The following is a 26,257-nucleotide window of genomic DNA, read 5'->3' as shown; positions in this document are numbered from 1 at the left end:
ACAGATCTTCACAGCACACCGCTGACCAGGACCCCCCCACCCCCTCCCCTCCCCTCCCTCCCTCCCTCCTCCCCTCCCATCCCCCTCAGGGCCTTCAATACTATCCGTTGACTCCCTTAGCTCCTCGGCAAGACAAAGATAAATACATTAAAATGAAAAATTATATATATATGTTAAACTTCATAGTTCCCACTAATAACAATAGAAGTTAACGTAATTGGCAAGTTAAGTTTGGGTGTCCGTTCGATAAAAAAAAAAAAAAAGGGTAAAATGGCGACGACCGCATCCAGACAAAAGGAAGGTTCCCTGCTGCGATTGGTTAAAGTTTAAGACCCTCCCCCGGCCGCGCCCACCACAAGGGTCAACCGTTTGTTAAAAAGTGCCAGAGCTTCCACCCATCGCCTCCTTCTGTCATAACAAAATAATAATAATAATAATAATATAATAACAACCCTCGTTGCTTATTGAGACGTCTTCACCAATGAGAGCAAGAAATGCAGCTATAATTAATAACTCTTACTTTACAATGCCGTTTATACAAGGATCAAACTCAATCTTATTCTTACAGTATATACACCCCTGCCCCCTCCCCCCCCAGACTGTAGGCGGAGATGGTTTATTCCATTAGGTCCAGTCGTCCAATGAAATGACACTGTACAGTTTCTCCATTCATCCCAATGTGCCGGCGGCCATAGACTCTCTCTCTTTCTCTCTCTCTCTCTTTTCCATGCCAACAGTTGTCCAGGCAACATGTCCAGTAGTGCTTCGTTGTGTTTTATCGCCGAGTTCCGTGCTTTACGTTACTCCTCGTCCGTACAGACCTAAGGGGACAACAATGAAAGCACGTCAGAGGATAAGTCGGCACAGCTCTCATTACACAGCCCTCACGTCCACTGTGTACGCTTGTTTCTCGTGGGGTCAAGCGTTCATGAGATTTATTGTATTTTCTGATAGTTATATAGGTATAACGACACAGCTGTGGCTTCATTCGTCGACGTACTGAAAACATTTTCCCCTTTTGCATTCATAAAATAAAAATTGAACGTATTCATTTATCGACAGTAATTCCAGTGGGGCTGGTGTTTTACACACAACCATGCGCTGTGGTGCGTTAAACAACAGGTCACTTCACTAAAGGTCGAGTTATGGTTCCACGTCGACGCAACGCAACGACCACGCAGTCGCTGCGACGCAGTCCCGAACCTGTTTTGGTTCTGCGTCGGGTTTACCTTAGCGGACCAATCACAGCCCTTGCGGCTGCGTCGCCTCGACGCAAGGTTACAATTTTTGGGAGGCGCACGTCAGGCCCTTGTGGTGGACGCAAGGAGGGTCCGCAAGGACGTAAGCGGTCCCCAAACACCCTGGCGTTGCGTCTTTAGTCACACCTGCTTGTAAAGAGCCCTTCACACACACACACACACACACACACACACACACACACACACACACACACACACCTTGACGAAGGGGTGGTCCAGCAGCATGTTGGCGGTCCAGCGGCGGCGAGGCTCGCTCTCCAGACAGTGGCCCAGGAAGTCCTTGCCCTCGGTGCTCAGCTTCTCCGGGATGGGGGGCTTGTGGCCCATGCCCACCTTGTACATGATCTGGAAGTTGTGCTCATACTCGTGCCAAGGCCTCTGCGCAGACAGGCAGACAGACAGACAGACAGACAGACAGACAGACAGACAGACACAGAGACAGACACAGAGACAGAGAGAGAGCCATTAGACACACCTTAGGTGTTTCTTTGTTTGCCGGCCACACGCCCCTCAGTTAAATCAGTCTTTACTACTGCTGAGCAAACAAGGTGAGATAAGTAGCTTTGATAGTGTAGCTTTCACCGATTACACATCAGTGTCAACTCAAAACTGGACCGTCGAGAGCTCAACACGCAGCAAGTTCTAATCTGGTGGCACCTGGTGGCATGACATGAGCCCTTTAACAACTCGTTAGGACGGTTAGCATTATCCCTTCAGGTTAACAGAGGGTGGGTGAAGCCCGTCTCCGTACCTTCCCGGTGACCATCTCAATGAGGACGCAGCCCAGACTCCAGATGTCTGCAGCGCGACCGTGCCCCTCTCCCTTGGCTCTGGTGATCACTTCAGGGGCCATGTAGGCTGAAAAACACGCAGAGGGGAAACAATCGTCACTCTATGAACAATTATGAAAGAAAATTCATTGTGAAATAGTTTTTCCGAAAGCATTTTCCAAACCATTCCTGATAATCGAAGGAGTGAAAGGTCACAACAAAATTACAACTCTGAAAGAAATCAGGTGAAAGGTGATGAACATCTCAGAGTGCACATTAAAGTCCACCAGGTGGATTTTTTGTACTGCGCGGAGCAGTGGCGACCCCTGGTGGTGGGTTTGAAGAACTGCTGAAATGTCTCACCTGCCGTTCCCAGGGTGCTGTTCACCTCTCCAGGCATGGTATGGGAGTTGTTCTTCAACTTGACCGAACAGCCAAAGTCTCCCAGCTTGATCAGACCGGACGATGTCAGGAAGATGTTGGCTCCTGCAGGGAGAAAACACACACACATCAGTGATGACACACACACACACACACACACACACACACACACACACACACACACACACACACACACACACACACACACACACACACACACACACACACACACACCCTTTCAATTGCATTAGTTAATCACTTCACTGAGAAATGGACATGAACATAACGTAACAATACTGAACATAATTGTTCAAATGTTCAAAGGACAGTAGTAAAAAAAGAGTCCTTCAAAAAGTTGCAAAAAGTTTCCAGGTTAAAATAAATACATTTCTTAAACAAAAATACTGGAAATATATCCGTAAAGGGGCAAGTCTTCAAAATGTCAAATAAACCCCGACAGGAGGGTGCAGGTGGGCGGGGGGGCACGCACCCTTGACGTCGCGGTGCACGATGCCGTGCTCGTGCAGCACGTTGATGGCCGTGGTGATCTGCTTGCTGTACAGCCGGATGACGTGCTCCTGCAGGCCCAGCCGGGACACCTCCTCCAGGGTGCCCTCGTCGCAGTACTCCATGAAGATGTACATCTCCTCCTGGGGGGGGGGGGGGCAACGGACCGCAGAGGGCCGTGAGGTTCATCGCTCGACACAAAATCGCACAATGCGTGATACACAACTCGCACAATGAGTGGTACGCAATTTCGTTTTTTTGGCTGTATACATTTCCCCTGAGAGCGACTTCCAGTGCATTCAGATGTAGGTCACGCTCTGCTATGTTCTGGGAGAGTACTGCTTAACCACACGCGTATGAAGCGGAACTCTTCCATGGTTCCCCTGAAGGAGGGGGACTTATTAAGTAAAACTGGGTAGCCCCGCCCATTCTGCCGGCGATTTGAGTTCGCCCCGCAGAAGGGTCTGGAGAAGAGCAATACATTTCTTTCTAGTTTCGATACGTTTTTGCGGGAGCCAATCACCAAGCTGGCTTTTCCCCCGGGCGCGCTATTGGCTGGTTTAATACAATGACGACAGGGAAGCGACGGCAAGCAGCCAATTGCGTACAATTGTCAATTTAACTCTTATGATGCAGCGAATGACAAATGCAGCTTCCCCAGACCAACGTGCACTCTACGATTGAGCTTGGTCTGGCAATAGCCAGGCTAGGTATTAAGGGCATCTTGATGACCCATGCCAACCCCAATGCCCAGATATTGGGGTATGAACCCCACCCAAGTCAAAGCGTTCTACTAACAACCGGCCTGCTCTGACGCTGCGTCTCCGGGCGTGGTCTCCCCCCCCCCCCCCCCCCCCACAGACGTGTTCCTTTGCTCTTACCCGATGGAGCTCAACGCCAAAGTACCGCACGAGGTTGGGGTGTTTGAGTCCCTCGAATATCTTCAGCTCGTCGGCCGTCTCTTTGATGGTTTTGTGGTCGTTGGGCTGGAATCGGATCTAATGGAAAGGAAGAAGTTATTTTTTCCACGCTGCCGCTGTTCGGCGCATCACACACCACCATACGGCACTGCCCGCGTGTCTCTGACCCACCTCTTTCATGGCCATCAGCTCACCCGAGTCCACGTTGATGCAGGTGTACACCTTCCCGTACTGCCCTTCACCTTTAAACGAAAACGAAAGAATGACTTGATCAGGATACCGTTGACCTTCCTGCGGCATCGAGCGGTGAGAACACACCAGACCAGAGTCCTCTGGGCCGGTCCTTCGGGGCCTTACCGATCTTGTTGCCCCTCTGCCACTTGAAGGTGACCTTGCGCAGGCCCACGTGCATCACGTTGTCGAAGGACTTGGGCGTGTGGCACACCTGGCCGATGATGTTGCGCTGCTTCATCACGCCGTAGCGCTTCTCCTCAAAGCAGCGGATGGATCGCCGCACCGCCTCCATGGGGCTCTGGCGCGCTGCCATGTCTGGGGGGAGGGGGGGGGGCAAGGGAGAGAGAGAGGAGTCACCTTCCACTGTCTTCACAGCCCAAACATCGATTTTATTTAGACTGGTTGGAGAGTGAAGGACACCTTGGCAGAATAACTTGTTTTATACGCAATGCAGTGTCAGTTTGGTCACTGAACATCTCCTTGGACCACACCCCCAAGAAGAGCAGGAAAATCTGAATAAAATTCGAACCCGCCATCATCCCATGCTTCTCTAACTAATTACGCACAATGTTTACATTGCTGTCACATCAGCATGAGACGGAAAGAAATGACAAATCTTGAGGGAGCAAGAAGTGTAGAAACATATCAGACTTGTCAGACTGTTAAAGTAAGGCTGGGAGAACAGGGAAGCTGGGTAGCTCAGGACTGGACCTTCTTCGTCAGATAGCCACAGAGCCAGCGTACGAGGTGGCAAGGAGCCAGAGTAAACCCAGAGACCATGCACACTCCAGCTGGCCCGGCCAGGCCCTTCTCGTTGAGGGTTTAGCCTTTTCTTGGAAATCGGCTCAAATAGTTCAACAGCCTAATTGGGCAATTAAAGTAAAGCTTTTCTGCGCTCTCATATGGTTGTGTTTAATAACTGGGCCTTGCAGTTTACTGCTTAAAGGACTACACACAAAAATGTGACACCATGTAAAGCCTGCCTCAATGTAAAAACGTGACTCCATGTAAAAACATGTCTCCCCCCCCCCCCCCCCCCCGTTGTAACCAGAGCCATGCCCTGCCAGCCTCACCTTTCGACTGGCTGATGAAGGTGCGCAGCTCCCAGCTCCTGCGGGCGGCACTGCCCGGGTCCACCTTGGGGTACGAGGGCTCTGTGGGGGAGAGGGGGGACACAGCCAGACAGGTGAGAGGAGGAGGAGGGGGACCACAGCCAGACAGGTGAGAGGAGGAGGAGGGGGAACACAGCCAGACAGGTGAGAGGAGGAGGAGGCCAAACACCCCCAGACAGGTGAGAGGAGGCGCCCCCTGTGTGGCTGTAGGGAGGGCAGGGTCGTGGGGGGAGGCTGCAGACACCCACCTTCCCGGTCCTCCGTGGGGCTGGAGTGGCGGCTGAGGGACTTGAACTGGAGCTCGGCGGCCACCGACGACAGCCGGTCGTTCTCGTGGAAACTAGAGCCCCTGTAAACCAGGGGGGGGGGGGGGGGGGTCAGTGGCGTTCAGGTCACTGGAGCGTGACTGCAGAGTCGCCTCGTATGGGCGAGCCCGGGGGCGGAGAGCTGATTGTGGAACAACTCGGGGGGGGGGGGGGGGGTTGAGATCACATCGTTCACACCACAATTACTCTTTTGTGGACATTTGTTAACCTTGATGTGAACAGATTATTATGCTTCATGTAGACGGCTGCACGTCGAACCAGGTTTGAGACATGCCTTTAACATGCAAGATGGCATTTTGTATATGGCCAAGCACACACACGGAAGATCCTTCATTACACCGCTCAGACAGAGACGGGCTCTGTCGAGAGAGTGCATGTTTGCCCACAGACCCAGCTCAGATCTATAGAAGCACAGCGTTATCAGCGTGAAAGCAAGGCTTGTTAATAGCAGCAGGCTTGCAGGAGACCACGGCGCACACACACACACACTGTAGCAGAAGCAGTGCGCACCCACACCCACACACACAGTCCCTTGAGCAGTGATGAGAATGTTGAATGCGTGGTTGAATTCGGCTAGGCCATCGTCAACAAAAAATAGGTCAATATCTTCCTCAAACCAGTTTCCATTCTATTTTTAGTACTGCAAGATTGGCGGAAAAGGCAATGAATCAGTTTTCTTGGTTCTGATTGGAAAAATGTCTGCTGGCATGAGAAGACTCGAGGCAAGTCTCACCAAATATGCTCTTTAACAAAGACTTTCCGAGCTGTCCCACCTCACCCCCTTCCCTCCCCCCATGATTCAGGTGGCTGACACATAAATTCTAATTCAAAACAGCGACACTAGTTTGCAGGTTTGTATTTGCGCTTTTCAGTCCAATGGCCACTCAAAGCGCAACACAATTGACTATCATGCACGCATGCATACACTCTAGAGTGTCTAGGGTCTGAAGGGCCCACAGAGTCTAGGGGTCCACAGAGTCTAGGGGTCTGAGGGGCCCACAGAGTCTAGGGGTCCACAGAGTCCACAGAGTCTAGGGGTCTGAAGGACCCACAGAGTCTAGGGGTCTGAAGGACCCACAGAGTCTAGGGGTCTACAGAGTCCACAGTGTCTAGGGGTCCACAGAGTCTAGGGGTCTGAGGGGTCCACAGAGTCTAGGGGTCTGAGGGGTCCACAGAGTCTAGGGGTCTGAGGGGTCCACAGAGTCTAGGGGTCTGAGGGGTCCACAGAGTCTAGGGGTCTGAGGGGTCCACAGAGTCTAGGGGTCTGAGGGGCCCACAGAGTCTAGGGGTCCACAGAGTCTAGGGGTCTGAAGGGTCCACAGAGTCTAGGGGTCTGAGGGGTCCACAGAGTCTAGGGGTCTGAGGGGTCCACAGAGTCTAGGGGTCTGAGGGGCCCACAGAGTCTAGGGGTCCACAGAGTCCACAGAGTCTAGGGGTCCACAGAGTCTAGGGGTCCACAGAGCCTAGGGGTCTGAGGGGCCCACAGAGTCTAGGGGTCTGAAGGGCCCACAGAGTCTAGGGGTCTGAAGGGCCCACAGAGTCTAGGGGTCTGAAGGACCCACAGAGTCTAGGGGTCTACAGGGTCCACAGAGTCTAGGGGTCCACAGAGTCTAGGGGTCTGAGGGGTCCACAGAGTCTAGGGGTCCACAGAGTCTAGGGGTCTGAAGGGTCCACAGAGTCTAGGGGTCTGAGGGGTCCACAGAGTCTAAGGGTCCACAGAGTCTAGGGGTCCACAGAGTCTAGGGGTCTGAGGGGTCCACAGAGTCTAGGGGTCTGAGGGGTCCACAGAGTCTAAGGGTCCACAGAGTCTAGGGGTCCACAGAGTCTAGGGGTCTACAGAGTCTAGGGGTCTGAGGGGTCCACAGAGTCTAGGGGTCTGAGGGGTCCACAGAGTCTAGGGGTCCACAGAGTCTAGGGGTCTGAAGGGCCCACAGAGTCTAGGGGTCTGAAGGGTCCACAGAGTCTAGGGGTCTGAGGGGTCCACAGAGTCTAGGGGTCTGAAGGGTCCACAGAGTCTAGGGGTCCACAGAGTCTAGGGGTCTGAAGGACCCACAGAGTCTAGGGGTCTACAGAGTCTAGGGGTCCACAGAGTCTAGGGGTCTCAACGGTCCACAGAGTCTAGGGGTCTGAGGGGCCCACAGAGTCTAGGGGTCTGAGGGGTCTACAGAGTCTAGGGGTCTGAGGGGTCCACAGAGTCTAGGGGCCCACAGAGTCTAGGGGTCTGAAGGGCCCACAGAGTCTAGGGGTCTGAGGGGCCCACAGAGTCTAGGGGTCTACAGAGTCCACAGAGTCTAGGGGTCTACAGAGTCCACAGAGTCTAGGGGTCTGAGGGGTCCACAGAGTCTAGGGGTCTGAGGGGTCCACAGAGTCTAGGGGTCTGAGGGGTCCACAGAGTCTAGGGGTCTACAGAGTCTAGGGGTCTGAGGGGTCCACAGAGTCTAGGGGTCCACAGAGTCTAGGGGTCTGAGGGGTCCACAGAGTCTAGGGGTCTACAGAGTCTAGGGGTCTGAGGGACCCACAGAGTCTCGGTGCCCACATAAGCGAACACTTATTACTAATCCCTGAAGGGAACATCAGGACCATAGTCCAGGGTCTGAAGACCACCGTGGTCAAGGGTCTGAGGGGCCAGCTGAGCGTAGGGGTCCGAGGGGGGGGGGGCCGAACATGAGGGCGGGGCTACCTGGCATCAGTCGGGGGGCCGCCAGAAGCCTTGCTGTGGTTCTGTTCCCCGGGGCCCTGGGGGATGGGGCGGGGCCCGGTGGGGAACAGCTGGCTCCGAAGGTCGCACGGGAGACTTCGTGAGCTGCGGTGACAGAAACACACTGAGGCGCCGCTGGGAGGGTGTGTGTGTGTGTGTGTGTGTGTGTGTGTGTGTGTGTGTGATGGCTGCAAGCATATTCTCACACACACACACACACACACACACACACACACACACACACACACACACACACACACACACACACACACACACACACACACACACACACACACACACACACACACACACACACACACACACACAGCGAATCGACGGCCATGCAGGGGAGAGGCAAAAGCACACAGACATGGCATGCAGCGTTTGGTGAAAAGTTGTGGTATTCCCGTAGTATTCCCGTAGTATTCCCCGCGGCTGCTCTACCTGAACCCTTCTGCGTTGGGGATGAACAGGTTGGGGTTGGGCGGGTCGCTGTGGCAGCGGGGCACCTTGACGGGCCGAGGGCTGTTCCTGGGGGCTAGAGGGGGGGAGAGAGAGAGAGAGAGAGAGAGAGAGAAAATGGTGGACGTGAGGTGAAGTCAATGTGCCGCTGCAGCAGGAGACTTCGAGGACTCAGCCCCCCTGTGGAGGGTTAGGGTTAGCCCAGGATTAATAAAGATGGAGATGTTTTTTTTCCCCTAGCCAGAGGGCTCTCTTCACGGGCAGGTACAGTGTGCTTTGCAGGGACTCTTGGTCCATGTACACACACACACAGGTTGAGGATCTCCCTATCCATCTCACACTCTGCCTTCCTCTTAAGGATTTGTTTAACCAAAGGATCCCGATAAACGAGGGGTACTCGAACAGCTGCTGGATTAAACGCGAGCGTCTCACCGATGTAGAGGCCGGTGACCGGGCTGTGGGGCTTCCCGATCACATGTCCGATGCATTCGTTCATCAGCGCTTGTAAATTCTGGAAGGAAGAAAAAACACCAAAAAACAACAATTGTACACTGCTGAGAGGGGGGGGGGGGGAGGGTTGTGAGTCATGCATCAGCAGTCAAGAGGAGATGAACAGGTTTTTTTTTCTTTACCAGGAACTCGTCCTCTGGTAAGGCAGATATGAAGGCAGGTTCGATGGCTTGAAGAAAGTCGAAGCCCTGGGTGGCCCAGCTGTGGATAAAGAAGACGGTTCATGAGAAACTGACTTGGAACGTCAATAAAGACACACCAACCAACCGGCTTCTCTAGCCGCCATGCAGACAAAAAATAATTTAAAAAAAATAAACTTTTCATTCAACTGCACGCACTGTAAGGCATTAGGGTTAAAAGCGTTCCAACCGATGGCGTACATGATCAATCAGTGACCCCCCTAAGGCATGGGAGTAACAATGCATACTGTTGACGATCCATTGCGTACAAAACAGTATGCCTCATGCTGCGCTGTGGTTGCGAGGGCCTCACCGTGGCTTGGTGCCCCTCCCGCTCTCACACTTGGTCAGCACGTAGGTCATCCACTTGCGGGCGAAGTGGATGTAGCGCTCGCCGATCCGCTGCCTGAACTCGCCCGACATGAGCCGCACCACCTCCTTGTGGTACTGGAGGAGGAGGAGGAGGAGGAGGAGGAAGGACACTGTGATACCAAGGCTCAGTTTAATATTTCCACGGTTATGCTCCCATAACCCGGTCGACACCAGCAAAGCTGCTGGTGTCGACCGGTGTGATTTCGCCGGAGGCTCAAGCAGACAACGCCACAACCATTGCCGATCATGTCATTCCATTCAGAAATCAGATGTCATCTCCCATACTGCTGGCCTCGCCTCGTTTTCCCACCAAGGACAAACATGGAATTATTGTCATGGACTGCTTTCATATTTGCAATTTCCCATCCCTCACCTCGAAGGCGAAGTTGTAGCCCTGGATCATGGCCTCCCGGTAGTACTGCTGCAGCGTGGCCGACTCCGACTCCTCCACCTCCGCCTCGAACTCGTCCGTGAACATGAACTCCACGCGGTCGATGGCCGTGTTGATCTTGATGCACAGCTGCAGCGCCTCGTTCTGCAGGGACAGACACACAGACAGACAGACAGACAGACAGACAGACAGAGAGAGACAGACGGACAGAGAGACAGAGAGGGGACAGAAAGACAGAGAGAGAGCGAAAGACAAGACAGACAGAGAGCGGACAGACAGAGAGACAGACAGAGAGAGAGAGAGAGAGAGCGCAAGACAGACAGACAGACAGAGAGAGTGAGACAGAGACAGAACCAGAGACAGACAGACAGACAGAGAGAGTGAGACAGAGACAGAACCAGAGACAGACAGACAGACAGAGAGAGTGAGACAGAGACAGAACCAGAGACAGACAGACAGACAGAGAGAGTGAGACAGAGACAGAACCAGAGACAGACAGACACACAGAGAGAGTGAGACAGAGACAGAACCAGAGACAGACAGACAGACAGAGAGAGTGAGACAGAGACAGAACCAGAGACAGACGGACACACAGACGGAGGGAGGGTCAGAGAACACAAACTGACAGTTCTCACTCTCTGACAGTTCCAACTGTCCGAGTGTTCCTAGTTATAACCGTGAATAAGAAAGAGGGGTCAGAGGGGCCATGCTGCAGCGTCAGTGTTTTGGAACTTGATTCTAAGGCTTTATTTTCTGCAACACTAAGCTGCAGGGATACTGGATACACGTGGTTATGCCTCTGGCTTCTGCACGGATGTAGAGCAAATACGTTGCGCTTTTTTGATCTATAGAAGTACTTCATTGTGAATATGAATACACTGAAACATGGGACCTAGATCTGAAACCAGTGCACTGCATATACAAACATTCATTGTATAGTGTGTAATTAAGCAATAAGGGGTTTACTATAGACTACATAGAACGATTTAGCACAATAAACACAGCCACATGAAATGTGTCCATTTATTGAAACGAATCAGCATTCATCCACTGAGCATTAAAAGTTCAAGGCCACAAAATGGTTGCCAAGCAACACAGGCTCGCGTACATTGAGATTTGCATTTCACACTTAAAATCGACTGTTATGTAATCCACAGCGGGCGTGTGTTTATACGTTGCAACGGCTTCAAGCCAATCAGAATCGAGGACAAGAACCCTCAGTTGTTTGTTTTTTTACATCTTCATGTTTACTTTACATCCTGTACAGCAGGCTTTTTTAAAAGCCTAAAGTCTTCTCTGTACACGGCAATCAAGAACGTCCTTGTTTGAACAACGCATGCCCGAGCTCACTAGGGAACACGACCCCTTTCTGATTCTGAAGTAACCCTCAGACCCCGGGGGGTCAGCTCTAGCGCCGGCGTACCTTGAGCTGCTCCAGGGCGCTGGCGATGAGGGGCTGACTGGAGGTCTGCTCGCGGCTGAGCGCCACCACCTCCTCCATGGCCTGCTGGAAGGCCTTGCGCTGGGCCACCAGGTGGGCCGACTGCATGACGATCAGCAGCACGTTGTTCACCTGCAGGGGGGGGGGGGGGGGGGGGGGGCAATCGGCAGGGAGCGTCAGCAACACCCCCCCCGCATGACTCGTACAGCAGCTGGGACGCACTGACCTTACCGCAAGGGCGTCGACCGAAAATGTATAACATTAAATGCATAGAGACCTATACATAAAGTATTTTTAGCTAGTCCCCTAAATATCCTTTTTACGTTGACTCAACACCTAACACAGCGTGTGTAAGTCTGTGTGTGTGAAAGTGTGCACGTGTGTGTCTGTGAGTGTGTGTGAGTGTGTGTGTGTGTGTGCCTGAGTGAGTGGTTGAGAAAAGAGGGACACACACACACACACACAATACATTAACAAAACTCATCAGTATTGACTAAATAATAATAATCAAAGCAACCATCCGACACACACACACACACACACACACACACACACACACACACACACACACACACACACACACACACACACACACACACACACACACACACACACACACACACACACCCCCCCCCCCCACCTTCATGGCCCTGAGGGTGTCCACCGTCTCCATCTGCGGCACCAGTTTGATCAGCTCGCCGTCCCACTGGGCCCAGTCCGAGAGCGCGGCCGCGTCGCCGGCGCCGTGCTTGCTCATGAGCAGGTAGGCGTCGTCGTCGGGCGGCTCGTCGGGCTCCTTGGAGCAGTCGTTGCCCGCCGCCGCGTTCAGCAGCTGCAGGATGAGCTGCCGCTGAGGCTTCAGGCAGAGCGGCACGAACACCTCCAGCTCCTCCAGGCCCAGCACCTGCACCTGCGGCGCGGGAACGCACGGGCACGGTGTTCATACGCACACGCCTTATTCGGCCGCACGTGTGCGCGCAGCAACGCTCGTTATTCATGTGAACGCACACACGTTATCCATTTCTGCATATATGTATACACACACACACACACACACGTTATCCATCTCTGCATATGTATACACACGTTATCCATCTCTGCATATGTATACACACACACACACGTTATCCATCTCTGCATATGTATACACACACACACACACATTAACCATTCACACACACGATTAGTTAACAAATATTAAATTAACGATAGAAAAACACCTTGTTGACCCAGATTCTCTCTCTCACACACACACACACACACACACACACACACACACACACACACACACACACACACACACACACACACACACACACACACACACACACACACACACACACACACACACACACACACGTTGAGAGGGTGAGACAGAGAGGAGGGATGCTAGCAGGGGGAGGAGAGGAGCGGAAGAGTCGGCCACCTTGACGTAGTACTGCTCCTTGAGGGCCTTCAGCAGACAGGGCACGCCGCTGGTCAGGGTGAACTCTGCAGCGATCTCCAGGTCCTGCGGGGGGGGGGGGGGGGGGGGGTTGAAGACAGCGGGTCAGAGCACGCTGGCCTCGTATCAGAGTTCACTTTTTAGGTTAACAATGAAACCGGCTCCAGGGAGACGACAAAGGGAAGAAACTCCCCGGGCGAGAGTGGCCGTGTTCTGGCCGCGAACGCCCCAGGTGAGTCACAAAAACGTGAATAACAAAAAGAGACGTACCTTGCGAAGCATTTTGGCAAATCCCAGAGCTTTGGACGCCCGCTCTCTGGCCTCGTGGAACAGCTCTTTAAGGGAGCGGCTGGTCTCGATGACGGAGCGTCTGAGGGTACAAATCCAAAAGGACAACAACAGGGGTTATCGGGTTTGTATAGACGCCCAGGAAAACACCACGAGGCGGCATCGGCCGAGGACACTGCTGCCTAGCTCCCACGTGGGTCCCCCCTCACCTGATCTCATCCGAGGCGGTGCTGTCATCTGCACTTTGCCAGAATTCATTTCCGCTCCGTTGTAGGCCAGTGTCGAGGAAGTCGCCGGTGGATTTCAGCAGCATCCCCGCAATGTCACTGTGGGGAGAGGGGTCAAAGCAAGCACCATGTCATTAACGTCACAATAACAAAATAAATTGACTCCCAGACAAAACATTTTTTCTATTCCCAAGTCCACAGTCTACCTGTAGCAGTCCTTGAACAGGATGTTACAGGTAGACCTCTATAGTGTAACTCCATTTAGTCATAAAAACCTGAGAAATTCAAATAGTAGAGGAGTTGCTTTGTTGAAGGATGTGCAAAGTCCTTTCCTTAACATTAGGCTGGAATGCGCTAATACTACTCCTTATTTCCCACATAAGAGCAGCTTAAAGGTAAAGTGTGTATGATTTAGTGGCATCTAGTGGTGAGGTTGCAGATTGCAAACAACTCAATTCCACACACACACTACACCTTTAAGTCAAGTCAAGTCCATTGTACTTGTATAGTCCTTAATCCCAGTCGAACCGCATCCCCAGAACGCCCAGTGCATACACTGACCAGAAGAGCTTCCCGGACTGGGCCTCTCCACCGCGGATGTAGGGCGTGATGACCTTGGTGAAGTTCCATTCCTCCTCCAACAGGTTCTTCAGACTGTGGGAGGCCTGGGGCAGCTGCTGCAGCATCTGGATCCAGCTGTGCATGTAGTCAAAGTATACCTATACACCAACACACACACACACACAAATGTATTTTTAAAGACCCTTGTACTGCCATTAGTAACCACTACTATACAATAGTAAAAACAAAGTTTATATTTTCAACAACCGTTCCAATACAGTTCCACAACAAATTAAGTAATATCACATAAATTAAACATATCTATAGCAAATAGTCATATCAAACTTGGTATAACAATTAATGCCACCCAACTCACAGAACATATAGTGGCTCTTCACAGCGTGTGCAGGCCACCGTCCATGGACTTGGCCTGCTAGCCTGAGCTGCTCTATGCTGAAGCTCAGGGAAATGACAGCTATCAGCGTTTTGGGAACACTGTGCAGATAATAGGCGGAGACGAGCCGCTTCCTCATAGAAGGGTTCCTGGTGGTTTATAGGACCCGCCGCTGCAGGGCAGGGAACTCTACGCATGAAGCGAACCAGCCCACTCAAAAGTGATTCATATTTATGGGATTTTGCTTTCTCATGTCAATTATAAATGAGAGCATTTAAATGATATATCTTTGTTGTATACAGGGAATGAGTTAACCTAGCAATTCTAAGTGCTTGGCACTTGTTTCTATGAACATCCTAACTGTACCGACAATGATATCTGATTGTTTTTAGATGCTCGAGATGTTGTTGTTCTAGATGCCCTAAATGTAATTGTATTTCAACATAATTGGATGAAAAGGCAGTCGTGACTGAATCTAGCTGATCCACAGCCCCCATTAATACATACAGATGTTCATACAAAACCAATAAAACATCCAAACAGTATCATCATCCAAACCATAATCACTTCCACCTTCACAACACACGCTCTCCGCGGCCCTACCATGAGCATCTTGTGCAGGTCCTCCTCGAAGCCGTCGATGTTGGCGTTGGTCTGCAGGCCCTGGGCGTCCGAGGCCACGCCGCGCAGCATGAACTGGTAGTACTGCTTCATCAGCAGGCCGCCCTTCAGCACCTCCTTGCACTCGCGCACCAGCTGCCGGGAGCACAGGGGGCACAGGTCAGGTGATGGGTAGTAGGACACCGCCAGGGACATGCCCCGTGGCGGGTGGGACTACAGAGTTGCGGTCGTGTTTGTGCAGTCTTCGAGGCACTGCGCACGTATTCTTGGAATTACTCTGAAACACCCGAGATCGTCTGATCTACAGGAAATGGGGTTGAATGGACCTTTCTCTCAGTGTAACGCACCCAAAGTGTTTCAGTCAACGGCACGCAGACAAACACAAACAGAGTCAACCAGGAAACGGTTAGTTCAGGCAATTTCTGCATTTCTGACATGCTCATTTTAGAGGTGGAAAAAGGCCAGAATCCTTCTCAATGTGCCTCCTCAAAGGAAGGCTTACTGGATACACGACCTCAATACCCTCATCCCGAAGAGATGAATGAGGAGATTTAATTTGCTTCTTCCTTATGGAGTGAATATCATTCGTGATGCGTTTCTTTGGTTTAGTACCCTACATCATGAGACTGTTCCTGGAAAGGTTGTGTTCCCCCCGTGGTTCCTGGTCTTATTAACCATCTGTGTCTATCAAATGTTAAAATTGCCAGGATAGAAGCTGAAGAAGGGCTTCTTGCCCAAAACAATAGTATTAAAAAGAGTATAAAAACGTTTTTTGTTTTATTAGAACACACTTTAAGGATCCAGCACCCAGTCTTACCGTGAACCGAGCTCATTGCACATTTATTTTTTTATGAAATGCACATCCACAACTCTGTCAATGGGGAGGTGGGAAGAGGGGACAATTGTTATAATTTGTATATTTGTTGCACCAGGGCTCCCTTGTAAAATAGATTACAATATCTCAATGGGACTTGGTTAAATAAATAAATAAATAATAAAATGGACAACAACAAATGGTCCGCGGGCTCACCTGCTTGATGCTGAGCAGCGAGGGCTCCCCGGCCGGCCGCTGCTCCAGGCGCAGCTTGAGACACTCGTGGATGACGTTCAGCAGGACCCGGCACAGGACCAGGAAGGCGGGCCGGAAGGAGGGCAGGTCCATGTCCAGCAGGTCGCCCCAGGACACCTGGTCGGCCCCCAGCTCCGGCAGGGCGGGGCCCGTGCAGGAGGCGGTCCGCGAGAGCTCGGGCAGGTAGTCGCAGTACAGCGTGGGGTCGGGGAAGTCTGCAAACTGCACGGCGGCACCAGAGCATGGTTGAGGGGCGCGCGGATGAGTAACGGATGTAAAGCGTGATCTACAGAAAGCTACAGTTTCTACAATTACTCATCTGGTTATAATGTTTCATAGATGTGCTTCTGGCACAGTCGCTGCTCATCGTTTGTTTGTTTGTGTTTGTGTTTGTGTGTGTGTGTGTGTGTGTGTGTGTGTGTGTGTGTGTTTGTGTTTGTGTTTGTGTGTGTGTGTGTGTGTGTGTGTGTGTGTGTGTGTGTTTGTGATTTTACTCTCATGATTTACTGTTCTTCCTGCTCCAACAGCCTAATTTCACATCTGTGTGTGCGTGTCCGTGTGAGAGATTTTACTCTCGTGATTTACTGTTCTTCCTGCTCCGACAGCCTAATTTCACATCTGGGATTAATAACTCGCATCATCATCACCATCTTATATTTATCTTCCAATCAATATTGCCCACCCAGAGTGTATTGCTCAGCATTGCTCAAAAGCAGAGGCCTGCGTGCTGCTATATGCGGCTGAGCTCTCGCAATGCATTAACACACAAAGAGCAGACGCAGGAACGGAGAGGTCCAGTGATAGAAGCGGTGTCCAGTTGCGTTGGCTTCCTTCACGGTGATGATCCAATTCATTTCTACGGTCGGTCAGAACCACCAGGCTGGAGAGTGATACCTGGGCTACCTGCTACAGTTGTGTTATACAAAAGGTTTGCAAAGGGCAAGTAGAATCCGACCCAGGGGCCAACAGACGATCTCATCAACTGCCCGAGTTATACCACAGGTAGTTCCGACCGGGCAACCTGAAAGGTCAACCGGAGCTTTATAGCGTGATTAAACATCGACGTGAACGCACACCTGGCCCTACTCCCCATGTCTATGGATCTCACTAAAAATGCCTCATCACTATGGTATTACTACGCTATTGATTCAACCAATCTCAACCAATCAACACAGCTAGCTTCAAATGCACGGGAAATCTGTGGCAGAGTCCTGTGTACTATTTATTCAGTTTGGGAAATCCCATGATTTTTAGAAAGCATTTGCTAATGTTGTCTGGCTGATTCGACAACTGAGGCTTGAAAGCGTCCTGTTAGTTTGACTATTACTATAATAGCTTCTCCTCTTGATTGGGATGCCTCGATTAGCTAGATGGGGTGGGAGCATGGTCTGACACGTGCAATTATGATGTTGTGCTGTTTAGACTAACAATGACAGACCATTCCTATAACGATGCACAATGCATTGCATGAGAATCACGTTTTTAGCCTGTCCAATTAGCTAGTTGTGAAAGTTTGCATTGTAGGATGAAAATGACTGTAGAAGTACAATTTATACAATAAAAAAAATAAAACATAAAAGCGTTGCATCCCTTAAAGGTGGCGGCGGGGGGGGGGGGGGGGGGGGGGCGTTGATGCAACGTTGATTTGCTATAGCCACAAATAGCACAGGCAAGAACTCAATACTGTCTTCCCGTGGCCATCGCAAGGCCAAAGTGGGCGGGGCCATGAATACTAATTCACCTACTGACGTCAGGCATTTCTGATTCGATCGTTTATGCGTCTATGTTCTTTTCTTTGCTAATGCAGGCAATCGAGGTAGAAGAACATTTTCACGTTCAGCATGCATATGCAACTCCCGAGTGACCTATCGTATTTCAAAAGGAACAAGCACTAAACGGTTGCTCGGGGAATGAGACCTTTAACTTATAAAGAGAAAATGAAACGGGATGGATTGACTCGGTGGCCCAAAGAATGCCGAACTGAGCAGATTGCATTCTGAGGCCCAAGGCGCTAGAAAAACTTGAGTAACAGCGTATTCTGCCCTGAAGTGAAGCGCCCCTCTGACCTTCACTAGGCAGACACCACTTAGTAAGCAGGAGACACACAACCCTGCTTCAGGACCAAATAATAGAATGTCGATAACATTTCATCAACCCTAATTTGAACATTTTGCTAGGTAATGCATAATTCTATTCGGGCGAATAATAATAATAATAATAATAATAAAGATCTATACCTATCTCAATCTCTATATATAAATGAGCAGGACATTTGACTGTTACAACCATTTTCCCCTCAAGCATGAGTGTCAGCATTATCAGGCTGCACTAGATAACAACCACTGAAAGTCTACCACAGACCTACCACAGAAGTCACACCACCAGAGCTCAACAAAGACTTCCTCTTTCTAGGTTTGCATGCAAGTCCTGCGTACGAGGACCAAGATCGTACCTTTACAGGTTTAATGCCACACCTGGTGGCATGTCATGGGACCTTTAACCCCAAACAGAGCGCCGCCGCCGCCACCTCACCAAACCAGCACTCACCTCTTGCGCGGGCGTGTTGTGCAGCAGTGCCGCCCTGGACCTCTGCAGTGAGCGGTCCATCAGCTTGTGCAGCCTGAGGATCAGCTTGCGCAGCCCCATCTGTTTCAGTGCCTTGTCCACAAATGGCCGGTAGATCGCTGTGGGGCAGACCGAGTCCCCGCCGCCCGTCAGCTCGCTGCCGCCGCCTCCGCCTCCGCCCGCCCCGCCGCCGCCGGGCAGCACCTCCTCCAGGGACAGCAGCCGGGCGAACTCGGGCGTGAGGGCCGGCGACAGGTCGTCCATGCGCCCCTCGCCGCCCTCCTCCGTCAGGTCGCGGTCCTCGCCGTCGCTCTCCGCCGTGAACGTGGCGGTGGAGTCGTTCTCCTCCTCCTCGTCCTCGTCATCTTCCTCGTCCTCGTCGTTGCCGCGGGAGCCCCGCGGCGAGGGGATCTCGAACACGGGCCAGCCGATGCGCGACAGGTCGTGCAGGCCCAGCAGGGTGGCCATGACGCGCAGCTTCTGGTTCAGGTCCTGGGTGATGTTCAGCCACAGGCAGAGCGCCTGCACCCTGCCCTGGAAGTCCCGCGCCGCGTACTTCTCGTAGTCCCGCTGCAGCGCCTGCAGCGACGGGTACAGCGCCTCCACCGACTCCAGCAGCTCCATCACCCGCTTCACCTGCTGGAAGGCCAGCCGCTGCCGCTGCAGGTGCACCTTGCACTCCAGCCCGGGGCTCAGGGGCTCCGCCTCCGTCAGGAAGGTGCCGAACCCCAGGGGGTCCTCGCCGTAGTGGTTCGCCTCGTCCGCCGCCGCCGCCGTCTCCCGCTCCTCTCCCGACGCCTCGTCGACCGGGCCGACCAGACAGCTCAGGGGGTGGGGCTCCGCCGCCGGGCACGCCGACAGTCGTCCGAGGCTTAGGTTGTCGTAGTCGACCTTGAAGTGCAGAACCTCGTTGATGATGTCGGGGATGGCCTGGCGGGCGGTGAACAGGAACAGGTCCTGGTCGCCCGTGGAGCGGCGGGCATGCCACGCTTGCAGCTCCAGCCAGATGACCTCGTTGTTGTGGCCCATGTACGCCATGATCTCCAGGCCCCGCTGCTCCTTCTCCTTCTTCTTGGACGATATGGAGGTCAGCTTCAGCAGCAGCCGCAGCGTCTCAAAGAACTTGAGGCGGTCGGCGGGGCAGTCCGTGCGCGACGTCTGCCGGTGAGTCCGGGCGAGGGAGTGGGGCATGGAGACCGGCAGCTTGCCGCTGCTGCAGCCCAGGCTCAGGTAGTGCTTCCTGGGGTCCATGTTGAGGCCGCCAAAGGGACTTTGCTTGGAGAGGGGATCCAGCATGAAGGCGCCTTCGAAGGTTTTCTTGTGGTCTCTCTCGGTGGAGCGCAGGGCGGCCCTCTGCTTCTTACCCTGCTTGTAGCTGGGCTCCTCGGGGGGGGGCTCCGCCGGCTTAGGGCTCTCTCGGCCCTGGCCCGATGGGCTGGAGTCTGCGCACAACAAATCGTACTCACAGTCAGTACTGAAGACCCACTAGCCATACTCTTTGGTGGGTAAGGTAAGGTTCAACTTTATTGTCCCCGTGGGGGAATTTGTCTTGGGCACAGTGCATCATTGCTTTCATAACATACACAGAGAATACAACAAAACAGACAAACTGACAAACCAACATTTTAACGTTGACAACATGGAGCTTCATAGACTAGTTAAATTGCGCTTTGCTGTATTGGGTAGCATTAAGTGATGTGTACTGTCCACTTTTATGCATATCGTTAATTAAAGTGTTTGTTTCTACAGCCTCTTACCCTTGTTGGGGGAGCGATGGGGTGTCCTGGCCTGGTTTCTTTGGTGTTTGCCCGACATTCGCTTCATCTGCCTGGGGGTGCACGGAGGCGACGTGCCGTACACTGCTTCCTCTTCCTCGCTGGGAGAGTCCCAAAGTTCATCGACCTCAGGGTTCTGTGGGGGTGCATCTTTCAGAGGGTTGTCCTGCCTGCAAGATACCGTTAGACGTTACTTGAGGGTCAGCACACACACAAGAAAATACAACCCGTGTGTGGCGCAAAGAATATTAAATCTTAAGAGTAGTTTTTGTTGTTCATGTGCAGTTAAACGGGACGCAATAACGTCAAGTAAATAAATTCCAGACTTTAAGAAACCCTGAGGCTGATCACAAGAAAAAAGGAGAGAGAGAACTGGCTGTAAACGTGCGCAAGGTCGAGCAGAGCTGGAATGTTTGTACCCACAACACAGTGTTTAGCTAATCTCGTCTAATGACACAGGAAGAAGGTTGCTGGAGAGATGTGTCCAGACTAACTGTCTGCTGCAACCTAACGCAGAATGATGATTGGTCTGTCCTCTGGAGCCTGGCTGGCTGTCTCCTGGCTGTACACAGTAGCAATGCTGTGCGCATTACCACAGACGTCCAGGCAGGACAGAAAATAAGCTGTGGGTTGGTTGCTGGCAGCCTCCCTTGGACGGTGTACAATTTTCTTTTTGTCTCATTAATTCACTGCTAGGTTGTTCTGCGCACTATTCACACTATAGGGTCGTGGACATATCTTGAAACAATAAACAAAAACGCAGGCTTCGGCGATGCATGTATTGGTATGTCAAGCATGCATGCATGCATAAGGAAAAACTCAAGACAACACAAACAAACCAAAAGAAAACCGTGCAATGCTTTTGCACAGTGCAGAAGACAAAAGAGTGCAGGAGTGCTGTGCCTTTCCGCGTCGTCACAATGTCAACGCTTTGTTCCTTGGCACATTTCTGAGGGTCTTTTTAATAGGATTAGGAGGGAAAGGTTGGCGGGGTCTGACCCAGGGCTCCAAAAACAAAACCAGAGCAGACGGCGAGGGTGGGGAGGGGGGGGGAGGGTGGTCTGAGAACACATTCTCCACGCGCCCGCCTCTATCCGTCATCGCTCTGAAAGCCACCGGCCCACACGCGCCTCTTGGCTTCTGCTGCGAGGTGGTTGAAAGGGGACAAGGTTGTATCACTTTCACAGGGGGGGGCACTAATCTGGGAGCCACTTGCCAACACTAGAAAAGAGGGGCCACACGGCGAGAGGGAGTGTGTGACCTCAGCTACCCATCTGCCCCTGCTGCACAGCCACCCCTATCTGGGGCAGACATGTGTTTGCACGCGGAGGGGTGTGCAAGTGTGCATATGTGCACACATATACACACAATTAAACATGAAATCTCTCTGGGGAGCCGCCGCTGAACTTGAAACTTGAAAGCAGACACCTGCTGCAGATCCACCAGCCTTTAAAAGGGCTCGCATGCCAAAAGACCGCAGACCGGCTTGTCACGCACAAAGACGGTGGGGAATAAACATGGAAAACTGGGGGAACGGAAGCACTTCGAAATTGTCCCAGTTAGGAGGGAGAATGTGGAGGAGCCTGTTCTCTGATCTGCTGCACACTTTAATTTGTGATCTTTTCTGTGAGGCATTCAACACATCCAATTACTGTCATTAATAATACCAGACAAGACTTTTTCAAGACTAGTTCCAACTCCCACACCCCCTCATTCCAAACAGCATCATGGAAATGAGTGTGTTTGTGCAAGTATGTTTGCGTAGTCATAACAATGCACACAGTGTATGCGTGCAATGCTATGCGTTTCAAAGCATTTCCCTACATAGAATGATATGACTCAATCACTCGGGAATGAATAACAGCGGAAACGGCGATGCCGTGGTGTGGTTGCCTGCAGCTTTGTTTGGTTGTGGACGCCAGGCGGGACAGGGTGAAGATCTTAGCTCAACTGCAACGGGTGAAACGAGTGCACTTTTCACTGTCCTGAGAATATCGCTGCAGACTGCAAAAGAGGAAGCCAGTGCCCGGGCCTCCTGTTAACCACGGCTGTGCTATGATTTCCAGGCTATGTCCGCCTGCTGCTGCTGCTGCTGCTTCTGCAAGGGAGAGTTATGTCCGCAGATGGTGTCTGGCCACCCTCAATGGCTCATCTGATAGCTTATTGGGGGCCGTAATAAAGGATGGCGGAATGCTGCAGGCCCCCAGGGGGCCCGGAAAAAAACAAAACAAAGAAACACACAGGGTGCATAATAAACAGCATCCAAATTCTGAATCTTTTCCTGCACACGGACAGAGGTGGTGACAGCGAGGGCAGCCCCAGTCAGAGGGGGCCTGACCTTTGACCTGCCACCATTGTATCAGGAAGGGACACTCCATTGTATGGGGGGCGACACGTGGCCCGTGGGGCCCACAGCTGAATGGAAAACAGCTGGTTAGTGCACACACTTGCTCACAATGCCAAAACTAAAAAGTAAAAAGAGGAAAAGGGGAGAAAAGGGTGGCGAGCTTTTTGTTTTTTGCAAGAGCACGCTTTTCACATTAGCGAGCCATTGTGGCCCCACTGATGCAATCGGTCGCCCCTGGGCTCCATATTCTCTTTGCAAACAGCCAACAGGAAATACAAACATGCATCTCTTTACCAATCTCTGCTCTGGACCGTCCATCCCGGGACCCGACAACAACAAACAACACGGCTCATAAAATGCTGCAAACATACCCTGCGTCGTCACGCAAAGACGCAGCAGCAGCAGCAGCAGTCAAGATGCATTGTATTCCTCTTTCCTATTCCTCCCAGCCACAGTCCATGCCGTCTGGCCCGGAGAAGGTCCCCGAAAGACAAGCCGTGTTAAGTAACAAGCAGGAATCCAGCCACAGGCCAAGAGAACAAAAAAAAAAAAAAGCCAGAGGGAAGGGAACACGCCAACCTCAGCCCCGCCCTATCCAGGAACAGTGCGACAGCAGCGCTTCGGGTGGACTCCCTACCTCTCCCACGTTCACTGGTGAAAGGCATACATGCAGCGCACGCAGTGCTTAACTAAGCACTCTTTCATGCAACCCTTTTTGTTTTCCAGAGGTTGCCCGTGAGAAAACATGGAGGTGAATAACGGGAGGTCATTCTTGCCCATGTCGCCTTATTCTCGTACAACATTGATCCGGTTTGCACTAAAAAAGATCCCACAGTGAGTCAGCCACAGGCAACACCTTTTGTGGGCAGGACGCCAGGCTTGAAATTCCAGTGAATTTTTTTCTTTTTTTGAATGCATTGCATAGATCTATTGAGCACTGCACGTCACATTTAACCGCCTGGTGATTTCTGATTGTTCCTAAATGTCAAACTGCATAGGTCAGACAAGTAGAAGTGAGTTATAGAAATATGTCGTCTTGTGGGAAAAAGGGTACGGGCCCTGCTTCAGTAACCATTATGAGAGGTGCATTTTCTCCCTCATTAGGTGAGGTGATAACAGGGGTTAGTGGTAAGCCATGTGTATTCCTCAGCCAGTGTTGCAGGCAAATAAGAGATTTATATGGGGCTTGCAGGCATGTCTGCCTCTGGGGCGTGAGGATTTACCCACTTTGCACACCACATCCTGAGGGGCCTGGAATGCATGTGGGCCAGAGCGTCTCAAGACAGAGTTCAAGAGCAAGACCCTATTGACAAAGACTCTCTGTCCTTGCAATGCCAGTAACAGCGTCCGTTTATTGGGAATACTCCCATGACGCACAGTGGTCACACAAAGCCCTGTGCACTCGCTTCCGTGCAAAAGTTACTGTTTGCAGAATGATGCTCCTCTCTGTCTATATACCCTTATATATGTATGGATGTACAACACACACACGACAAAACTGAAGAACCAATAACTTACACTTTATAGGCAATATAATTTACTTGTATTGGAATCCTTGCAGCTTAAACACTACACGATAGTTCTTTAAACTACAGCATAAAAACAGCCTATGCAGACGTTTGAATAGACTATGTCCAATGTTTGATTAGGCTATTTCATCAGATAGGAAAATGCAATACATCCTTCCAGATCATATAAATATGTACTAATGATTTATTCATCCAATTGAATGTGTCTAATTACTAATAATTAGTATATAATAATTACTGTTGTGAAGGCTATTAATAACTATTATGAGAGCCACTTACAAAGCTTCGATGATTCCAACAACCCGACATTACCCTGCAAAATATACTGTTACAATTAACACTTTTAACCTAACGCTAATCGACTGATAGCACAGATGAACAGCAAACACGAAACGAAGTCAAAGTCAAAACATTGCTTTGGGGCAGTGAATGCGTAACTACGACGGAATGCGGTCAAATGCAGATGATGCAAAACAGTAAAATCATTTTGCCACTACTTTGTTGTTCTGCAAATCCCAGCCACCTGTATCGATCGACCAATCACAACCGATTCACATGCACGCAGCAAAGTCCTAGTCATGCATAAAAAACGCAAAGATAATGAAAAACATGGAAAACTTACATATATAGATGCGTTCACCGATCCCAAGTGGCGCTAACCAGTGCAGGGCGACCTGACCCGCCAAGTCAACCAAGACGATCCATAATAATAACAATAACTGCCAACTACACAATAGCGAAAACCAAGTTCACACCTCTGGATATTTAGCAATAACACGCCAATGCACTCCCTCGCCCGCAGTCAACCAGCCCCGGTGATGGGTGCAGGGCGCACCGTTGTCTAGCTGCTAGTACCTTAGCTCACGTACATCCACTGGCGCTCGAACAATACACTGACAAGCGACAATCCTTCCAGTCGGCGCTAGCTAGCGTCTATTTAAACATGTTGCGCCATTTCAAGTGAGTGGCCCATGAGGCGCAAGGTTACCTTTTCATTGGTGAAGCATTCTGCCCGATTATCTTGCACCGGTGGGAAAGCGTACGTCGGTAAACACACTCGGGCGCACGACTACAAAGTGTAGCCAAAAAAGTTTGCAACTCCACAGTGTTGCAAAATGCATCCACTGCACGCGGATCCCTATTATGCAGGAAGGACGTCGAGACGACCTGCGCATGCGCCAACGCGAAGCCGACCGGGAAGTCTCGCAGAGCTCTCGATTTGGCAAGCGCCGGACCCTGACGGTGTAGTTTCGGTTCAAGATGTTGTCCGCCTACCTGCTGGTTTCACGGCGACGCGAAGGCTCCATTTCAAGGAACAAACACCTTTGTCCTGGATGTGCATGGACTAAACCATGTCTATACACTGTATTTGTCGCTTTGCATCCAAAATATTTGCAAAAGAGGCTAAGTGCGTTTCTTTAAAGCACTTTCTCCCCCCCCGGCACGGCGGGCTCTCGCCTGTGCGTATGTCGTCGCCATTTTTCCACTTTCATTGAGTACTCGGAGTGCCACTGACTGCCACTGACTGATACGGCAAGCCGGCCAGACCATCCAATCTAAATTAGTTTGTGGTCCACGCTTGGAAAGTATGTAGGCCTATGGTTCCATTGCAGAAGTGTGCAAAAAATGATTGTAAATATAAAAACAACCTGACTAATCAACACTTGCTATACAGTTGACAATGAGAGGTCACCATTCAAATAGAAAATCAGAACACAACTTGGTAGGCCTACAGGCCTCTTATCTTCTGCATGTATCTACTGTATCTAGGACAACATAAATATTACGTTTAGGTCGAATGATGTTATTCACACAGGCCAAATGTGTGACATTTGGCAATACACAATTCGTTTTCATTTTAGTCCCACTAATGGA

General features: G+C 51.3%; 1 protein-coding gene across 5 annotated transcripts; it reads right to left on the bottom strand.

The window, feature by feature from the left end:
- Positions 1–89: 89 nt before the first annotated feature.
- On the bottom strand, positions 90–25,851 carry map3k4 (mitogen-activated protein kinase kinase kinase 4). Of its 5 annotated transcripts, none has more exons than XM_084470809.1 (27): positions 25,658–25,851; positions 20,489–20,676; positions 18,714–20,173; positions 16,128–16,388; positions 15,080–15,232; positions 14,083–14,240; positions 13,504–13,620; positions 13,277–13,376; positions 12,989–13,072; positions 12,203–12,472; positions 11,545–11,694; positions 10,104–10,265; positions 9,672–9,805; positions 9,302–9,380; positions 9,102–9,180; positions 8,652–8,745; positions 8,190–8,312; positions 5,432–5,532; positions 5,145–5,225; positions 4,195–4,386; positions 4,009–4,079; positions 3,799–3,915; positions 2,901–3,060; positions 2,393–2,515; positions 2,011–2,117; positions 1,458–1,637; positions 90–821 (listed from the first exon to the last, which is right to left on the bottom strand). In XM_084470809.1, exons 1-27 carry the CDS (start codon positions 25,687–25,689, stop codon positions 801–803), a joined length of 4,797 nt encoding a protein of 1,598 aa, XP_084326935.1. In that variant the 5' UTR covers positions 25,690–25,851; the 3' UTR covers positions 90–800. The 5 variants fall into 5 exon arrangements, with proteins under 5 accessions (XP_084326935.1, XP_084326936.1, XP_084326937.1 ...); XM_084470810.1 differs by lacking the exon at positions 25,658–25,851 and adding an exon at positions 25,371–25,495; XM_084470811.1 differs by lacking the exon at positions 25,658–25,851 and adding an exon at positions 25,005–25,216.
- Positions 25,852–26,257: the final 406 nt, after the last annotated feature.

This window comes from Micromesistius poutassou, assembly GCF_964030765.1.
Source record: "Micromesistius poutassou genome assembly, chromosome: 7".
Classification (NCBI taxonomy): Eukaryota; Metazoa; Chordata; class Actinopteri; order Gadiformes; family Gadidae; genus Micromesistius; species Micromesistius poutassou.
Note: the sequence above shows the minus strand (reverse complement) of the source record. Positions and strands in the feature narration are given on the sequence as shown.

Coding starts and splice junctions, on each gene's coding strand:
- map3k4 (XM_084470809.1), bottom strand. CDS start 25,689: ATGGAGCCTTCGCGTCGCCGTGAAACCAGCAG. Junction 13,073..13,276: donor TTGCCAAAATGCTTCGCAAG/GTACGTCTCTTT, acceptor CCCCCCCCGCAG/GACCTGGAGATCGCTGCAGA. Junction 9,806..10,103: donor GCTACAACTTCGCCTTCGAG/GTGAGGGATGGG, acceptor CTCCTCCTCCAG/TACCACAAGGAGGTGGTGCG.